Source organism: Falco peregrinus, chromosome 3, assembly GCF_023634155.1.
Source record: "Falco peregrinus isolate bFalPer1 chromosome 3, bFalPer1.pri, whole genome shotgun sequence".
Taxonomy (NCBI): Eukaryota; Metazoa; Chordata; class Aves; order Falconiformes; family Falconidae; genus Falco; species Falco peregrinus.
The window spans coordinates 98,506,888-98,527,348 of record NC_073723.1 but is presented as its reverse complement, the minus strand read 5'-3'; the positions used below and the strand labels follow the sequence as shown (position 1 = coordinate 98,527,348).

Here is a 20,461-nt window from a genome sequence, read left to right as displayed (position 1 = left end):
GAAATCTATATGCCTCTGTATACATTACAGAACCAGTTGCTTAGTTTGGTATGAATTTCAGGGTCAACACACAGCTAACACCTTCCTCTTCCATGAAAATAATTGTCTTTGTAAAATACTGTCAAATAAAGTTACCATCTCCATTGGAAAAACAAGCTGCCAAGAGAGAAATAACATTGGAAACTATCCTCCTGGCTTCCAGAAACTCACTTAAAACACCTAATCAATACAAACAAAACCCCCAGGATTCACTATTCATACAAACATCAGGTACTACAGAGTAGCAGCCTTGCTTTGGAGCAGCACGAGCTTAGTGTTATCTTTGGTTTTGTATTGAGCTAGTCTGTGTTGAAAGCTATCAAATCAATCAAAAAAATAAGGGTTGTTATGGTAAGCTACAGATAAAGTGACATTTTACATAATCTGTGTTGCTTGTCTATTAATGTTAGCTTTATTATTTTCCTTTATCAGCGTTATGTAAAGATGAGATAATAATGAATTGAAAAGGCAGAGAGAAATGCAGTTGATAGAAACTTCCACCCCTTCTTTCAATTTCAAGAGGCAATTAATTGACATAAGTCAATGTACTTGACTTCGTTCTCATAAATAAAGACTAGTCACAAAGCCACAGTCACACCTTACTCAAAGCAAAAGATAATAGCAATTGTCAAGCTGATCAAACATCAATATTAGCTGGTAGACAAGCCTGCATGTAAGATTTACTGAAAACGGTAATGTGTGCTATCTATGCACTGCAGACAAAGCAGTAATACATGATAGTTTCTAGCCATTCCATATTATCTAGGACAAACATTTGTATGTATCACCATGTATATCCAGCAAGTTGAGCTACAAAAATTGCATTTGTTTGATGTAACATAACACTGTGAAAATGTCCCAGAAATAGCTAGACAAAAGTCTACCAAGTAACAGCCTGCGACACATGTCAAAACCACATTCATGCTAGGAAAGACATCAACTAGTTGAAGACAAAGCCCTTAACTTCCAAAACTGAACACCAAGGGAAAGACTTGAATTAGAGAATCTCTGAAACCTAGCTAAGACAACAGAACCATGTGTATTCTTCCCACACTTACTACTCTCCTGAAGAAACCAGCAACAAGAACAGGTAAACTGAAAAATAAACAGCCTGCTGCGTTGACGTAAAACTATCATTATCAAATGCAGAACTAGAACAGTTCCTTACTAGTTTCACTTAACACAAGGATTACTGTAACTCCTGCAAATAATCAAGTAGAAAATTAAAAATAGAATTTACCTTTGAAGGTCTCAAGTTCCTTCCTGTTAGAGAAAAGCAGAATTAAAAACAAACATTATTAGAAATACTACATCTAGAACTACAGGAGATATTTTACATAGTTTAGCTCATTAAAACAAAAACCCTGAAGAATTTGATTATCATTGTATGTAAGGGTAATATTATACAATTTTATCTAAAGCAAACATTATTAACCTGTTTAGAAATAAGACTACCATCTATTTATAAATGTGCAATTATACAACTATTGCACATTTATAGCTATCCACGTAATTTCTAGATATACTGTTGCAAAAATAACCAAGGCTTTAGGTACTAAAGCATCCATTGCTTAGCAGAGCTTGGCCAATTTATAGCACAGTGAATAACAATCAGTGTTCCATTTTTCTCAATGCTATTCCAAATACTTTTGGCAACAGTGAAGGAGAAAAATCTGACGCTATCACTCACGCAGCTACCACACACTTCAGAGGCAACAGAGGCATATAGTGACACTCCTCCAGGAGAGGATTTTAAAGTACAGAAAGAGACAGATAACTACAACACTCACATACCAGAAAGCCAAGAAATTAAGTCAGCAGCAATAGTACCTTTTTTCCTTCATACCAGGTTCCCTTCCACTTTTAGTAGTCACACAACTGTGAATGCAAAGGCTATAAAACTAAGAAAAATACCTTCTGTATTTTAAAGAAATTGCATAATGCCCCATTTGCCATCGCTACAAAGTATTGATTTATCGTCCATTTAGAGGCTAAAGAAAAATCAACATAATAGCTTAAATAAGGCAGAACGCTAGCCTTTTCCTTACAAAATGTTCATTTATAAAAAACATCTTTTCAGTCTGTGCCTTGCAGACTGCCTAGTTAGATTCTGAATATTGAAAGCAAAAGTGATTATAAGAAAAATAAATCTAAAAAGGACTGAACTAACAGCTGTCCAGATAAATGACTCTATTCACTACCCATAGACGAAAGCCTGCTTCAGTCATTACTGAGTCACCTACCATATACACTGTTTCACAATACATATGCTATACCGTAATAATAATTCCTTCTCCTCCCATTGCAACATATGATGCAATTCAGCATTTATTCTTGCATCAAGAACAGACAAAACTGCTTCGAGCCTTGAAATAATTTATTTTCTAAGCAGGACAAAATACTTTAAAAGAAGCAAGAGAATGCATTTACCTCCACATTTTCAGTGAACATCCCACTTCTGTCACCAAGTGTCAAATATAGGTTTTTGGAAGAATGGGTGTTTTACCAGGAAATAAGCTATAGTGTGAGTTACAGTAGACAAGCCTATTAGTTGTAACTTCCTGTGAGTATCTATTTCCCTTCATGCTTCTCCTGCATCCTTTTCCAAAGCTAGTTTCTCCCTTTTTTACCAGAGAAAAAAGCTACTTCACAACACCTATGATTTGCAGGTTCATATCCTAATAATTTTTTCTTCTCCTGTGTACTCTAAATAAATTACAAAAATATTAAAGACTCTCAAAAGTCACACTCATTTTTTAATAATGGCATACTAATCCAGAAAACAACAATCACAGGAAATGCTTGTTTTCCACAGATTGAAACAAAAACATACTGAGGAAGCATCTTGTGAAAGTAAGAGGAAAAAAACTATACTACTTGCACCCACCATCAGGAGCTCTTATGCCACCTGACTCCAAAAGGGAAGACAAAACAATTACTGTCATTGTGTTCAAACCAATAAGCAAGCAAGATGCTAATAAAGTAACCAACCCACAGTGATAGCCATTGCTTTTGTCTAAAACCCCAGATATTTCCCTTTTGAAATCTATCAATATTTTTAGAGTTCATGTGCTAATATGCTATCGCTATATTCATATATGTAATTGCCGTTCATTAAGAAAGTTGGAAACAAATATTTGACAGAAGTTTTTTTTTAGAATACACAACTCTGAAAAATTTTAAATATCTGCAATTAGCATACAGTAAAAATATAGGTTTGGAATCTAAGGATCGGCATTTCCTAGTACCTTCATACCAATTCAGATCCAAAGGCTGACGATTCTTTATATTTTAGACAACATGAATGAATCAACTGCATCTCGTGTTTCTCACAACACTCTTAAAACATACATTTAGAAATATATATTGGAAATACGCTTATTGAAAATACGGTCTACATCAACAACATGGAGGATCTGGTTTTTATATAATCAAGTTTTCAATTTATTTGGATGTTTTTAAATTTTAATCCTAAATCTCATTCATCATCATGGTAAGATCATCTTTGGTAAAGAACCAGACACTATGACTTGTAAAGACACAGGAAAAACAGATGGCTTAAGATTGTATCAGTACATTTTCTAGATAGGTAGTTACAACATTCTGAACAGATATACAGAAAAAAAATGTAATACAAAGTATTAGATTTCTTCTTCCCTTTGTAAGCAAATAAGTATTTTTGTATTTATTGACAAACTGTCAGGAAAAACATACCTCCTACGTCTTCTCTATGAGTCCAGAGACAAACAAATCATTTGAAGTAGTAAATACATTTAATTTACGTGAAGAAGGAAACCACGTATTTGGAACACTGACACTCTATAAAAAAAAAGCAGCTTGAGTAATTAAAACAAAAAAAGGTAACACTGAAAACAGTTTTGGAAAACTGTAATCTTCAAAACAAGGTTAAAAGGCAAGTAGGAGGAAAAACTTGCCTTGGCAGTAGGCCTGGATGAGTAGCTAGGACTGCTGCCTCCTATTATTTTAGATCTTGCCATGTTAAATTAGCAGCTTTGAAGCTATATATTACATTTTTGTGTTTGTTTTACTTTAAATTGTTCATTCTTTGAGATCATTTTTTACACCAGGTTTATACAAAAGCTACAGGAGCAGAACTCAGCCTTTGATGGATAGCTTACTAGCAACAGCATACTCGAAGACAAAACTGAAGTACAATGAATCATCTCAGCAGAAAAGATCTGCCAATTGCTTCAGCTCAGAAGTGGATTATCCTGTACACGGTTTCCGCAGGAAAAGGCTAGCCTTCCCGTCCATCCCATTTGTCTAACTAGTTTAAGGCAACTGAAAGCTTTCCATAGAGAAATGCTCCTGGATTTTACAGTTTTTGTCCCCCAAAATTCCTGCACTTCACAGATGGGTGAGATAATCCTTTCCATTATTATTAGAAAAACACACCCCTGCCCTGCCCCTAGCCTCGCTACACACGAAGGCTCTTGAAGCCCCATGTGGGGCTGCTCAGCATCTATCCAGGATTAAAGGAACTCTCATGCTGAGCCTGACCACTAATCAATTCAATCTACTTGGCATCTAACTATATGCTCTTTTACTTTACCTACTAAATTTTAGGTTAGTGCCAACAAATCTGGCTAGTTACATGAATAAGAATATTCTTTACTTTTTTACAGCTAAGAGTAAGCTTTCAGAAGAAAGGATTTAATAGTTGTACTATAATATAATATAGATACCTCCTCTCAGTGAAAGATGAAGTTTAGTACCGCTGAGCAAGAAAAAAAGGCTAAAATAATCAGACTATAAAGGCACAGAGGCACTTTAAAAGTAACCTTGTTCTGTGTGCTGTAAACTTACGAAGCCCAGCTTTTTTCCTGAGAGGCAAGAGGCTGTACAGGCTCCATCTACACTGGAGTTATACCCATGAAAACTGTTCAGCCACATACATAAAGCAATAATTTTCATCTCTTCCTTTCCAGTTGCTTGTTTCCACAAAATAGATAGAGGGTACGTGTGTGTGTCTTAATTACTCCAGGAAATTCTATACCCCTCAAATTCAGTTGAAAACGACCAACACTACGGCAGCAAGAGCAACAATTGTCAGGAAAACCCCAGTTGCGTAAGCCTGGTTGCCTACTTCTTCAAAAAAATACTTATGTCAGGACAAAGATGACATTCAGGTCTGTTTTAATGCCAGCATAAGAGACACGCTAATCAGATTCTCAGCCCCTCCTGAGCATGATGGACATAGGTAAATCTGACTATAAATCCCTCTATGTGCCATGCCTAAAAAGGCGCAGCTTATAATGTCTCATGGTTCAAAATAACTTAAATGAAATCAAAGCACTGTTAATGTAAGAGATGCCACTGAGAACTTCTGTGAAATGTCTCATCAAAAAGAACCTGAGCCACAGGTACAGAGAAAAAGAAGATATATATAGACATTGAAAAAATACAATACTCCATTTCAGTCTTAAGTAAACCTTTTATACCATTTTTTATCTGCAAGAAATACAATAAATTCTGAAGTGAATTAAAACTGTTGTGCCTTGAAGCTCTGTTGAGAGAGGATGTGTCTTTTGAATTATTATTTTTAAGTTAGCTGGAATTTTCTGATGATCATGTCAGTGGTCTCAACTTCTTCATTTACAGAGAGTTCAAGCTTCAGGGTGGTAAAACCCCATAACTTTGTAGACAAAAAGTGAAACAAACTGTCTACAATATATAACTAATCCCACACAGTAACTGACATGACCAGAACTCACACAAAGACTTAGAAGGAAAATACAAATTCCCAATTACCTTCCCATTCTCCTCAGGCTTTTCATTGCACCTTTGGATTAACCCTGCTTTAGTCACTGAGCAGAAGAGATGGACACTAGGAAGATTATATTCATTATCACTGATTAACAAAATTAAATCCAGAAAGAGGAATATGGGAGGAGGAGTCAAAACCATCCTGCTTTAACTTTGAAGTCCATGGGATTTTAGTTTGTTCAACAGAAGACAAAGTTCTCAGGTTCTATTGTATCTTGCAAAGGGCTGTAACACTAAGATCAATTTTCTGAATGTAACAAAACACCAGGGGAATCCAGTTAAATACCTAGAGACCACAGAAACATTCTTTACAATGATGCCAGCTGCCAGAATTGACAGTTCTGTAGTTGATCTTCATGAAAAGAGTAGGCAGATAAGAAAGTAACAAAGTCATAAACGAATGTCAGAAACAATTTTATAACACTAGCTCTGAAAGTAACAGTCAGTAAATCCAAACTACAAGACACATGCATAAACAAAAGACAATCTCACGACAGCATATGGATGATAAAAATTGAGGGCTAAATTTGAAAGATTTTACAATGAAATGTGTTTATAAAAGTTGAGTTGTTAATTTTTGTTTGTAAATAGTATTTACATCTAAAGAAAGTATAGCCTCTTGTGTGCAATGTAGTTTAAAAATACTTCTGGCACCTAACAAGAGCCACGTGGGGAATTTTCCTCTGGATGTCACCAAAAGGAAAAGTAAAAAACCTAAGAACTCAAAACTTATGTCACTTTTATGGTGCACAGAAATAATTCAAGTACTTTATGTACTTTGGGGATTAGCACTTAAGATAACAACACAAAAATGTTTTCCCTACCACAGATTCCTTAGGCACCCTTTTCAGATCACTTAGGCCAACTACTACTTTGATAATACCTTTGAGACTTAAGTAATGAAAAGACCAAGTAATGAAAAAAAAATCAATAAAATCTAAAAGTACTACTAAAATACTCTTGAAATTAAGCAGCAGGCAAGTCTTCTATTTATCCAAAGAAACACTGAAGACAGGTCATGATTCTTTACCATCAAAAGCAACACTTTATCCAGTAAAAGAGAAGAGCAAAGACCTAAGGCATTTAAATAATGTTGCAGTGGAGATTTTTTTGCTTCCATAGTCAAATGCAGCTACAAATCTGAAGTCTTTCCATCTCTTCCAGCAAAACTTCCACATTAACTTCATTACAGAAGATGGACTGTATCAAAGCAAAATTTTGTAACAGAAATTGCAAACATTAACTGGTAATCAAGCTAATAAATACAACTACGAATAAATACTACCCTAATAAACTCAGCAGTTTCAGCGTACAGTGAAACAAATACTTAGCTTGATGAAAAACGCTGGAGGTCACCTTTCAGGTGCTATCATTCAAAAGAACAGTAAAAATGAAGGAGATGGCATTAAACCCAGAGGAAAATGGTAGAAGTTAAATCATTAAAAGCAACCAAGTGTTTTGTCCTCTGCTAAGAGATGGATACAGGCCATTAGCAATGGAATATATATTCGAACTATATATTCCATTTAGCATTGGAACCACTCCAAACTGGAATCTGAAATGCTGAATAAATTCTTAGCTCCCTTTAAAACCTTATGCCTTCAGATCTAGATTTTGCACAGGACCAGTTTTCATTTTGCTTTCATGCTGTTGCTATCTAAAAAGAGGGGGCAGCTTTTAAATTAAAAAAATTTAAATTTTTTTCCTTAGTATGCAATGTCATTGGATCACTAAAAGATACATCTACCAGCACAGGGTTTTTTTATCATACAACCAAAAGTTTAGGAATCAAAGTTTAAAGTTGAAATTTGAGAGACAAAATTTAAGAGAAGATACAAACAACTGCAAGCTACAAATAAATCTGAGAAGCTACAAAGAAATGTAAGAGAAGCTGAAGTTTAAGAGAAGATACAAACAACTCTACCAAAGGCCACCTCCACCATCAACGCTTATGTTGTTATGAACAACGCAAGTCGTTCCTAGGGAGAAAAAGGGTTTCAGCAAACCTCTTTTTGGTGAACAGCTACACAACAAAATCCAGACCTTCTTTTAACTTTGCCATCAATTTACCTATATGCATAAATAAAAAAAAAAATTACAGTACTAAAAAACTGGCCCAACTTTGTTTGCTAAGTGACATATAATACACAAGACCACAAAAATAAAGAATTAAAAAAGGCCCGTATTCCCACATACACTCTTTACCTAAAATGCTGAATGTTGTTCCACACAGCATGGATGCAATTGTGGCAGATAGAAGTTACAACTTCTACCACTTCAGGCATCCTCAACACATCCCTTTGACACAGAAATGTAAAATACCCCTCACAGAGGTGGCGTCAATAAATGCATTTAATGCATTTTTTTGAACAATTTTTAAACTAATTGGTTTTAGATGTAAGTGAAAAGGAATGACTGAATTCCTAAGTTCTCAGGAAAATAATTCATAGTGAAGAAAGAACTTATCAGGAGACACAGTACCTTGCTCAAAAGCAGAGAATGGATTTCAGTGTGGTAATGAGAAATACCTAAGCCCTGTTCTCCTGCCACTAGCCATAATGAAATGAACACATTTGATAAATAATGCAGTTTTGAAGTAAGGGAGAATACAAAACGTGATTAAGGCAGTCCTAAACCATCTATTTCTATTATTGGTACAATAAATCTGGATGAAGAATAGATGGCACTAACAGATTGACAGGATTTGCAGATTTTGCCCAGTAACCAGCACTACATAAAGGTAGAGAAAAGTTATACAGGATTGACATAACGTTTAACATTTTCTAGAAAACAGTAGTACAATGTGTTGTAAGATGCAGAGGATCCAACACATTCAGTCTTTAATCATAGGTCACAAAACCCAACAAAGAACAAAATCTTTTATATGTCTGTTCAAAAGAAAACAAAACTATAAGGAGAAGGTATGCAACAAAACTCTTTATAACAATGTCACTCCCTCTCTGCATCAAGCAAAGACCACCACAAAAGAAGGGCAAAATTAAATCAACTTAAGCAACAGAAATTTTACTGCACATTCACACTTTACAAATAATATAAAAAAACGCCAAAAAAACCTACAATCTATTGACCTGCTAAGTATTCAGTCTTGCCTAATGTTTTCAAATACTTGGAGCACTGATAGGAGTAAAATTCACTATTAATGGAGAAGCATGCTCCTTTGGGTTTGATGCATGCAAAATACTGTACTGCAAATGTTCTCGCAAACAAAAGAAAGTTCAGAGCCCTAAAACTACACAAAAGGAAACACAATTATCAAGAGAACTTTTCCAAACCTTGTGCAAGCCCAGTTTTTCCAGATCAATAGGAATTCTCATTCCATGTGTCTGTCCAAAGAAGTGCAATAACTGATGGCCATAAAATTAATTCCAGCCAGTTATCACCATGAGAACATTTGCAATTGATTGTGCTGCATGCAAACTCAAGAATAGCAGGATGAAAAAGATCTCCGCCATCTGAACTCTGTTGTGAGCATGGAAACTTACACTCATACAATTAATACCTGATGAAAACTCGAAGCCAGTCATCCACTGTGCATCTACCCTGAAAGCTGTCCTGAAGATAATCAAAGTTCTGCATCCACCCTTGCAAAATCATTATTTATGTACCCCGGTATATGGAGGTATTAGCAGCTGAAAATCTATACCACCAGAAGACTGATCAAGAAGAATATGGCATGAAAGCTAACTCTTGATGAAAATTTTGATGAGAACCATGAAACATGTAGCTAGAGTCTTAGAAATAATTCACAGTAGATTTAATGCTGGAAGGAAAAAATAAACTTGTTTGAAACATTTGCAACAATGGTTTATTTTTAATGTATAAAGTTAATTTGATAAATTACATGTAAAGCTCAAAACGGTTATGAAGGTACTGTTTAAATTTATCCCTGCCATATGGGAGGGAGTCATCACTGAAGATGATGTACTGTGCAGAGTACTGTTCTAGCTTATCACTTGGGGAAGGCTACAGGATCTAAACAAGATCTACAGACTTGTAAGTCGTCTTTTACGCAACACGATTTTGTATGGCAGTGTATTACCCATTCCATCCTCTAGACCTCTTTTGATCTTGGTAGAAAAAAAAAATTAATTTAGGTTAAACAAGACCACCAAAAAAAGGGCAGCTTTTTACAGTGATACTGTAGGAGGTAAAGATAATATTTGAAAGCAAAACATAGCAAAAAATAATAATACAAAACATTTTTGTATGTTGGTGAGTAAATAACCACTAATTGGTCCAAGTTAAAAAAAAACCAACAAACAACTTTTTCAAAAAAGCAGACTAGTCTGAATTGTTTAAAGAAGTTTTTTGTATTTACATTTTGAACGTTTATGTTGGTTAAGTCTAACATAAGCAACTGTATCTAACTGCAACAATCCTCACTGTTCCTTATGTTCCCAAAGCAATTAGAGGGATAAAACCAAGAGGAGATCAAGCAGAAGAACTTAACAGGGATAACCGATTATGAAATTTTCTCACATGGACATCTCTAACCTACACAGTGCAATTGCCGTAAACTTTATACTGTTCTGAATGAGAAACTGAATCAAACATTCTCATCCAGAAGTGTAAGACCACCATCATGGCATAGCAATGCATCTAACAAGAAATACAACAATCTGTTCAACTCCTCATCTACTGCATCAATTACCAAAGCATGGGGCTACATAGTATTTGACAACAAATAAACCTTTCAAATACAAAAATTAGGAATATACATTTAAGGTAAAATTTTCCTTAAATGTCACCAGAAAGGAAATTATTCGCACTAAGGTCTGTATTTACTAAACATTCATCTGTTGAAGTACACCCTAGCAGCAGGGTATACTTCAGACTCAGGATTTTAGATTTCTTTATTCATTTTCCTTCTCTCTGTTCTCAAAGCAGACACGTACTGAAAACCAGAAAGGATTCTTAAACAACATCCTAAACAAAATAAAATTCAGACAAGCCTGTTTAAAGTCAAATGACACATAATAAAATTTATTCCCTCATTTCCAGTGACAAGGATTCTCTGCTATCTCCAATGTGTTTTTACATGTTGCAGTTGGCCAGCTCCTTTTAACTGGTAACATAACCAGGAGTTTCTGTTTTTCCAAAAAATGGTGATCCATCTGAAATGGATACAAATGGTACTAAGAGCTTCATAGCAAGTACAGCTCCAGGACAGAAACATTTTCTCTTACACCATAAGCCTGCAATTCAGTGCACATACAAATTGGCACAAAAGTGAGCTTCTGACAGTGATTCCTAAAGGACACGGTGCACTGCCTTGGGAATGCAAGAACTGCCATAGGAGACTGGAGGGATACAAGGAGTTTTCTGCAGTCAGAAACAGTACATCCTCAGTAGGAGGATGAAGGGAAAGGAAGAAGAACTGTGTTTGATTGAGAAAAGGACAGGAAACAAAACGACACGGTTCAAGGCTAATGTACATGCAAGCAATTGCAGCAAGACTAACTAGAGAAAACAAGGGATGAATTAAGACTTCATACAACGATACTGGTACCCCGATTAATGGATTTAAAAACAAAAAAGAGAATATTAAAAATCTAAATATAAGCACACAGAAAAACAATCAATCCCCCCCGAACACCAGGCTTTAAAATATACCGTGGATAACATCTTGGATTGATGAACCTACTCTGAAACTAGTACTCAACACAATGACAAAAGGCAAAAAATTTATCTGTTTGAACTGAAATAAAGTTGCTCTATTTAATAGGGAGACTTATTCCTGAAAATCAGTTCCCATAGTTACCATAAGCTGCATTTCAAAGCTTTAATGTTGACCTAAAGCACTTTCTTCTAAATCTTTCATATAGGAAGATTTTTCAAAAGACTTGAAATTTATGAGCTGCTAGTCTAAGCTCTACGGTGACTTTATAATAAAATTACTTTTTGTTACATGCTTACAATAACCACAGTTTCTACAGTTTGTGTTCACCTCAGTTTTCATCCCTATATTGTCAAAACATAGGAAATACTTTGTTTTGTTTTTTGTAAACACAAAACTACTCACTTCCTGAAAGTAACTATTGTGTTAAAGAGAGAAAGCAGAGACTCCTGAACACCCACTTGATTCTTTCAGTAGCTGGTATCACAGTAAAAACCCCAAACACTAAAGAGAAGACGACAGGATATGAGTTCTGAACAAACATAAGAAATCACACTCACATCAAGTTACTGGCTGTGTTTTCTCCGAGTATCTACACTGGCAGGTGTCCTTCTAGTAATAAGATAGCAGTTGGTTTCTTTCTTAAATAAATACAGTGGTAATGATTAACCAGAAATTACCTAAGTTTTTCCTGTTTTGTCTAGATCTGACCAAATGTAATCAGCTTATAATTACGTTAAGTAATTTGCTTAGCATTCTATTTATAAAACTGATTAGATGCTGCTAAGCAGAGTAAGCAACAGTTTAACACTTTATTTTGATGTTGGAAGTAGAGGCTAGGGGAGGAGGAGAGGGAGTGAGGACGGCAGAAAGAACAAACAGAACTCAGAAAATTTCAGAAAGGTTACAGTATTTTAGGGGATACAGATCTGTTGCTTTATGCACATTTTACATTTGTGTGTTATTCAGTTACATAGCACATATTTAGAATTTTAAAATAATTGCTATTAAATATTCTATCACTTAAATAGGTCTGAACAAGTGAATATCCAGCCATACTGACTACTGTTGACTCTTCCTGGAGAGCGAGAAAATGGCGTTGCCCTGACTTGGGAAAGAGAAAATCCAGGTTGCAGGAAAATGACAAGATCACCACCAAGACCCTGGCCTGAGGTTAAACTAACTGAACAGGATGTGTAAAACGAAAGGACATGACATGAGAAATTGCTAGATGTGACAGACAACATAGCAAGAGGCTGACAAAAGCTATAGATTGCACCGTAAGAGATGGCTGGATTTCACAGATGGTTAAAGGGGAGTAAGGCGAGAAACAGCCAAACCTTACAGAAAATTGAAGGGGGACCTTTAAGCTATTGCAGACTTTCTGGGAAGCAGAACTTGCAACACCAGCAGTACTTCGGTAACCATATTTGTAACACCACCGAAGGCCAAGATTCCCTAGAAAATGGTATCAGAAATACCAAATTTGAGTAGCAAAACCAGGACCAATAGGGAAAAATAAGTTATTAGGGGTGGACTGTTTATTTCTGAGGACTCTGGGATTAAGAAAAACCACAACAAACAAACAAAAAGAAGAGCTATAGGGATGGCAAAAGGAGGGTCAAAAAAGAGAAAAACTGCTAAGCTAAGCAAAGTGTTACCAGTGCTGTCCGGCACAGTTCTGGCCTTGATCATCACATCCTAACCAGGACTGTAAACCAAACCAGTTGTTCCAATTATGGCATGAGGCACACTTGCTTCCACAAACAAGAGAATCGAGGAGGGTGCCAGGATGCTTCCCCTGGCTAACAGGAGGACACCAGGTTAGACAGATCAAGTAACCTGGTTATCCCCATGTCAATGCTGGCTCCAGGTCTGTCAGCATCTGCATCTACCTACCACTCCCTAACAGCGTCTGTCTGAGACATGCCTTTGACAAATTCCTTCAATTTAACTCCTCATTTCCTCATTTATATAATGGACTTAATACTGCTTGTTTTATCTCAGTAAGGTTATTTTCGGCACTGTCAGGAACAAAACCAAGAAAGTCAACAGTTTAAGCTATTTAAGCTCTTAACATTTATCTCTTGCTACTTTATCTTTTAGGTAAACATGAAGCTGAAGAGTTGGCTGTTCTGACTTTTCATACATACTGCTACAAGTTGAACTTCGATTACAAGTAGCAATGTCCTGTTTTTGCAAGTTGAATGGCAGAAGGTTAATACCTTTCATACAAAGTGAAAGGTATTTATAGGATAGGAATGAACTGAAAGGAAGATAGACAGAAATACCGTTCCTAACCTTACAGGTACATGGGGAAAAAAAGAAAACCAAAATAACAGGGCAAGAGATTAAAAGAAACAACAACTTGTCAGCGCTTACTAACAATAGCCCTTACTCCAATTGCTTGTAGAGAATAATAAGCACAACTTCACCTTAATAACAATGTATTGATAATTTTCTAAACACACACACACTTTGTTCATCACCAAGAGTTATGCCAACATTGAATTAATCTATTACAAATTCACAACTTCCTGTCAAGGACTACTGTTTTTTTAAAAGATGAAAATAAAAGGGATTATGTTATATATGGAGAAAAAAAAAATCACAAAGGCTTATATTTTATGCTAATTTATATTTATAGCAATTGTTTTTATTTACCTTTTTGTTTTCTTGTAGTTTTCCAGCTGTAATGTCTGCACACATTTGTATCTTTCCAACTCACACTGTTCACACAGGTCCTCAAGACACAATAGATGATTCTCCATTTCCTCAAAGTTTGCCTCTAGCTGGGCTATAAGAAATACTTACATGAATATCAAATTGTATCAATAGATGGACAACTCACCTGAACAGAAACAGGAATTCATAAAGGTACATCATTAACATGGTAATAATTACACATATATAAATGGCTCAGAAAGATAAACAACTCTCAGTTCGTATCCACATAGTAAGGAGTGCCAGCAGAGCCACGTTCAAGGGAGATCAATCTGAGGCTCCCTTTGCAGCAAGATGTCGAGCCACTATATTTGCCCCAGCATCTTGGTCTGACAGGCTTGCGGTCTACACGTCAGGAAAAGCATCATCTAGAACTCATAATTAAAAATTAAATTTTGCTTCTTCGGCACACTGTCAGTTTAGCCCTTCCTCTCTGGTACCAATCTGAGGCATAAAGCTGTGCTGACCAAAACCAGTACTAACCTTAAATTACTTAAATGAAGCAAAAGTAGAGCATACTGGGAGAATTTTGACTTTTACGTGACCTCCTGGATAAAAGAATACAGACTTCAAAAGTTTACTCTCAAAACAGATCCTTTACTGACAGGCAAATCTCTAGATTTAGCTATTTTACATACCCATGTGCTTAAATGCATGCAAAACCTCTTAATCTCCTCTTTAACCCTAATTGCTTGGAGTGGCAAGTTAAAAAGAGATCATGCCTATGAAAAGCCCTAAGAAATCTGATCCTATCTCATAGCTCACCCTGTTGTGAGTAGCAATTTGAACTAGAGAACTCCTGAGGTCCCTTCTGACCTGAATTGTGCCATGTGAATCCTGGATCAAAGGATTGCTCTTTCCGCAGGTGATTAATTAATGCTGAACGCCATGTCCCTCCTCAGGATCCCAAAGTAGAAAAGCTATTTTCCCAAACCCTAACCAGCTAGTTATTCTTGGATAGAACTGTGTGAATACAAGACTATTATTCACCCTTTTGCCAGGACTTCTCCTTACCAGAGGGAAGGTAAATTGCAGGAAGAAGGATAAATCGCATTTTTACAAACAAAATAGCAACCAAAGAATAAAAGGGTGTTTGCAGTTCAGAGACAGATACACTAATCTGTTGCAGCGTATGTACTTGATTGTTGATGCAAAGAACTACACAGATGATGGAATGAAACAGCAGAAAACCTAAAGCAATTCTGAGTTTTGGCAAAAGGCTGTGTTTCACCTTTGCCTGTAACACACAGAAGCAATCTTCATAAAGCGAGACAGTAACTATTAAGTTCAAGGTATAAAAGAGTGATTTAAAAGTTAATGTGTTTTGGATGCTCACAAGAAGGAAACAGCAAGTTGAAGGCATCAGTCAAATCTTCAATTCTGGTTTGGCCATTCTACTTGGAGTACACAAAATTTCAACTTTCTTAACCATTACTCAATTACAAACAGCTATCCTAGTGGTCCCCCTAGAAAAGCAAAAGTTAAGACCTTGTCAACAAATTTCCTAGCATGCAAATTCATATATTCAGCTCCAATTTTTTAGTAAGGTTTTTTTAGTCCCTAGCAAGTAAGGTACTGCTCCACAACAGTCAAAAAGGGAAACATGTATCATATAATCAGTAAAAATCTCCTTAAATTAGTTATCTGTACACAGATCACTTGAAGGAGAAAAAAAAAAAAAAGGTGGGGGGAGGCAGCTGAAAACATGAAAACAAGTTTGAGGGGAAAAAAAAGCTTCCACTTCTACAGACTGTGATGTGGAACATACATTGTTTACCACATACTCAACTTGCTCTCATAAAATCCAGATGTATTCAAAGGGCAATATCATGACTACAATTACGACTGCTGGTCCCCTTTTGCTTAAGAAATGGACTTTTCCAAGTGCACTAAAATCCAAATGTCTGTATCATGCTAACTTGCTTTTCAGAATGATTGCTCACTTACTAATTTGCAAAATTCACAAACACAGCAGGGCTCCAGATAATTCAGTAAGGTACCTATCAACCACTGTTTTTTCCACTTAAAAAACACACCACCTGCTTTGCTGTACTTGCTATTGAAATAATATTAAAAGACAACAACAAAGAACTGGAAAATAAAAAGGATGAAGAAAAGCGACTTCAAAAGGGCAACTGATCCCTAACACTGGCATTTGAGCAGCCTCTAGTGGGAACTGCAGAAAACACTGTGCTCCTGCAGGAATGAACACTTAAGATTTCTCCAGAAGATAAGAACAGTACTTCACTGCAACACAGGTTTCAGAATTCTTCTTTCTGAAGTGAAAGAAAACGTAGATGCTTTTCACAAAAAAAGCTGAAGACTAGCTCCACAGCAATAGTACCAGCTACAGTCGTGAACTAACTTGTCTCCTACTCAAATGAGTATGCACCGTGCATCAAAAAGCAAGTTCCAGTTACACCTTTAATGAATTTGAAATTTAAGCCATAATTCTTTGATCAGCTCCTATCTATGTTCACAGATAAATAAGCACACACTTCAAAAAAAAGTTATTTAGCAAAAATATGAGATACAGAAATTAATTTCCAGTTTGTAGTTCACAGTGGCACCTAGAATGAATCTGCCCTAGAAACCCAGTGAATACCTGCAAGATCACTAATTCTTTTCCAGCTCTTCAAGAAATGCCACAACCAAGCAGTCAGGCAAGAATCACCATCTCACTCTGAAACAGCACTGCTATGCGGAAGAAAAACACTTCCTCCTTTTAATCTTTTTAAAAAGGAGGCTGTAAAAAAACCCATTGTATATTTAGATTAAGAATTTTCCTGTATGTATATATAATATGCCATAATTGGTAGGAAGAGTATTTTTTATTAGATAACTGAAAAAATAACTTGTCCTTTAGTGACATCATTCCAATTATATTAGTTTGGCCTATATTTGTTACACTATCACAGGTATAACAACACTATCACAAGTTTTAGTTCTTAGTATTAATTTTTTTAAAGTATGCTAATGTTTGATCAGATGACATTAGATTGAATTATCTTGCATGAATGTACACTATTTTTCTTAGTCTACCAGCTATGAAGGTATTAAAGTATTTATCTAGAACTCAACAACCACAAAATCCAGATTTGTACCTGAACACACTTTATTGCTAAAGTTTAGCTAATTTAAATTTACCATATAATTTTTTTAACTGAAACCTGTGTTACCTGTAGTTCTGCAGTAGTACAAAAACTGTTAGAAAAGCTAGAACACAGCTGTTTATCAGAAAAAAAAATACAGTTTTTAATTCCTGCTACAGTAACTTTAAATGTAGCTTTCCTGCACTTCCCAGCCACCCAAACAACAGAAAACACCAAGAAGTACTAAAAATGTTTTTTTCAAACTTCATTCATTCTCTGACTAAAAGGCAAAAAGGCAGAAAACAGAGAGGATGGAAACAATTACATCAAAGAAATTCTCTCTACCTCTAGGTCAGACAGGGACCACAATTACTAAAAGCTTAAAATGAGCAGTGAAAGACATCTGTATAAAGGAAGAGCTCAGTTTAGATGCAACACTTGGGAAAAAAAAATACTTTACATAATTACAGTTCTACTGGAGCTCAATTTTGATTTGTTTTTAAAGAAAAGTTCTTAAACACAGCTAAGATCATACCATTTACATGAAGCTAAAGCAGCATCTTTGCTGAAACTACATAGCAATTATACTAGGATTTTTTTCCTTCTGTATTCAAGCCACAGACACTACGAAGTTTACACCACCAAACTATATGCCTTTTATACATACCTATCTCTAACTTATACAACAACCCTCTCCACCAAAGTATTCTGCTCTGGAGCCTATGAAAAAGACCAACTCCATGTTGAACAGAAGTTATCTTTACGCTGTATTATTAAAATTCCTTGGTTTTACATACATCTCCCAAATATCTTCCCTGATTTTCTTGGTAAAAAATAAATGCCATTTCATCTCAGACAAACTCATGAAAGCAAGAAAAGTAACAGCAGTTTCTGAACAACCAGTCAACCAGTTAGAAAAAAAATTTTGATTAATAATCAAACTTTATTTTCTTTAAACATTTTCCCAACGACAAATCATTACAAATTTACAGCAAAAGTTTTTACAGCTCTCCTAACACTAAAAAAATTTTTAAAATAAAAAAGAAACCACTAAACCCTAGTCTTTTAATGGAATGTGTGTTCTGGATTTCTGCATCACAACACATTTATTCAGCTCTTTTTCAAGAGCGATCAACTGCTAGATGCTAACAAAAAAGAAATGGTTATTTAAATAACCAAACACAATTCAGAAGTGAAAGTTCAAATGCCAGCTCTGAAAAATCTTGATTAATACATTGTCTGGCTTTAAATTCAGTTTTACTTGCAGAATACCTGCTAATATCTAAATCCTGACATAAACCACAATTAATAAATAGATAATAGTAAACTAATGACTTCTCTGCCTCAAAGACACTCTTGTCTTCCCCAAAGAGCCAAGTCTGTGGGCTATTCCTCACTACACATTTTCCTCCTAAAAGTACTGCTTCAGAGGTTGTCTACAAACTGATGAAATGAAGAAAAATTAAATTATTTAGTCTCAGAATACAAGATGTTGCTGGAAGTATACTGCATTATTCAAACTGGAAAAACCTTTGGCATTTTTATCAAGAAATGAAAAAATAAGTATATTTCATTAAAACACACTTTTTTTGCTTCAAAACAAGTACCCAAAATATGGAGTATTAAGTTCTTAAAGTAGTTCAAATGTTACTAAAATCAAAGTCTTGTTTTTAATTAAAAAGATACTACTATGACCTTATATTTCACAAGTTTTAGTACATTTCCTTAATGTCTGAAAAAGCCATTAAGTTGTCTTTAATCCCACTTAAACAAAGTGAACATGGCCATTTTTTTAAATGCAAATTCTGAACAAATTGGATTGAATTCTGCAAAGCTAGAAAATGGCACCTTTCATACTTGATACACAATCTAAAAACAAAGCATGATCTTCTGCTCAAGACACAAACAAGGATACCTCCCTCAAGCAGTGTGAAAAGTTAGTTTCCCTAATGAGTTTTCACATCCATCTAACCCATATTTCAGAAAAAAAAATACTTACTGAAGACTAGGAGGCAATGGCTTTTATCTCTGTGTATATATATCCAGCTGTATTTTCTTCCCAGTCTAAATATTTTCACCTTACATTGGATCGTCACCTACATTCATGACTAGCCTTTCTGAAACCAGTATCAAGTTGATGCCCCTGCTCAAACATGAAGCGTATTTCACATTAAGGCAAATATGTCAGATAACGGCAAGCAGATGTTTTCTACAACATCTCAAACAAAAGTTGGCTTAAGTGGTGATTCAAATTCTGGTCCTTGAAAGGACAATAACTGTCCTTTTTGCTTTTACATGAGAGTAATTTTTTCTTCGAAGTTTTCAACAGCAGCTACAAGATGCTGCGTACTACAATAACTATCAAATGAAGACACAGACTTTTTTACCTAAAATGAGGGATGGTAGATAACGTGCATACCTAAGTTAAAGGACTTTATTTATAAAAGTACTAATGAAAATGTGCCTTGTAATACACAGCAAAATCTGAGCAATCTGTTCATACCAGTTTTAAGTTGGTCATTAAAAAGGCTCATTTCCATTATCTGAAGTATCTTTTGTCAAAAGCAGCCAGGGCTCCCTATCTACTTTCAAAATAGATTGTTTAGGTATTAATAGGTTAGAAGCATACCATGTCACAACACAGAACTATTATTTCTCTGAAATTATGACAATTAGCCACGTTACAACTTGGATGCACTACCAAGGACACAACAATTTACAATTCTACATTCACATATGTTTTTTTACAGAATATTTCGCTTGTATTCAAGATTCATAGCCACAGTATTAGTCATCTCTTGGAAAAGTAAATACAGTTAAAATTTATAAAAAGCAGATAGGTCAGAGTTATAAAAAACTAAAAACAGGGAGCTGAATATCACAGTAAATTTCTGGTAGATCACTTCCAGAAGTGTAGATGTTGAATACGGTATAAATTATACTTTTCAAATAGACTATAAAACTTAACAGGAAAAAAAAAACCAATTCAAAAAAACTCACAGTGGTTAGGAGGAACTAATAAAAACCTCTAGGTAAATTACTTGAAATCTGACACACGAGGTGAGGCTAGAAGATTTGGTTCAAATCTCACAACCTTAGCAGTAGACTTTAAAATTCATTGGCTTCCCTGAACAGAGTGGTTAATGCTTCCTTAAATTCTGCTTGTGCAGTATCAAAAATA

The 20,461-nt window shown here is 35.3% G+C and overlaps 1 protein-coding gene across 2 annotated transcripts in view; it reads right to left on the bottom strand.

Annotated features, from left to right (window-relative positions):
• Window positions 1-20,461, bottom strand: part of DTNBP1 (dystrobrevin binding protein 1) — a 72,448-nt gene that overhangs the window by 37,736 nt on the left and 14,251 nt on the right. The window contains exons 6-7 of one of the 2 annotated variants that reach the window (XM_055799232.1): window positions 14,129-14,261; window positions 1,280-1,302 (exon numbers count right to left, since the gene is read on the bottom strand). The exons of the other annotated variant lie outside the window; for it this stretch is intronic. Coding sequence (XP_055655207.1) covers window positions 1,280-1,302; window positions 14,129-14,261 — 156 coding nt within the window. The remainder of the gene's footprint in view (window positions 1-1,279; window positions 1,303-14,128; window positions 14,262-20,461) is intronic. 2 annotated transcript variants of the gene reach the window in all.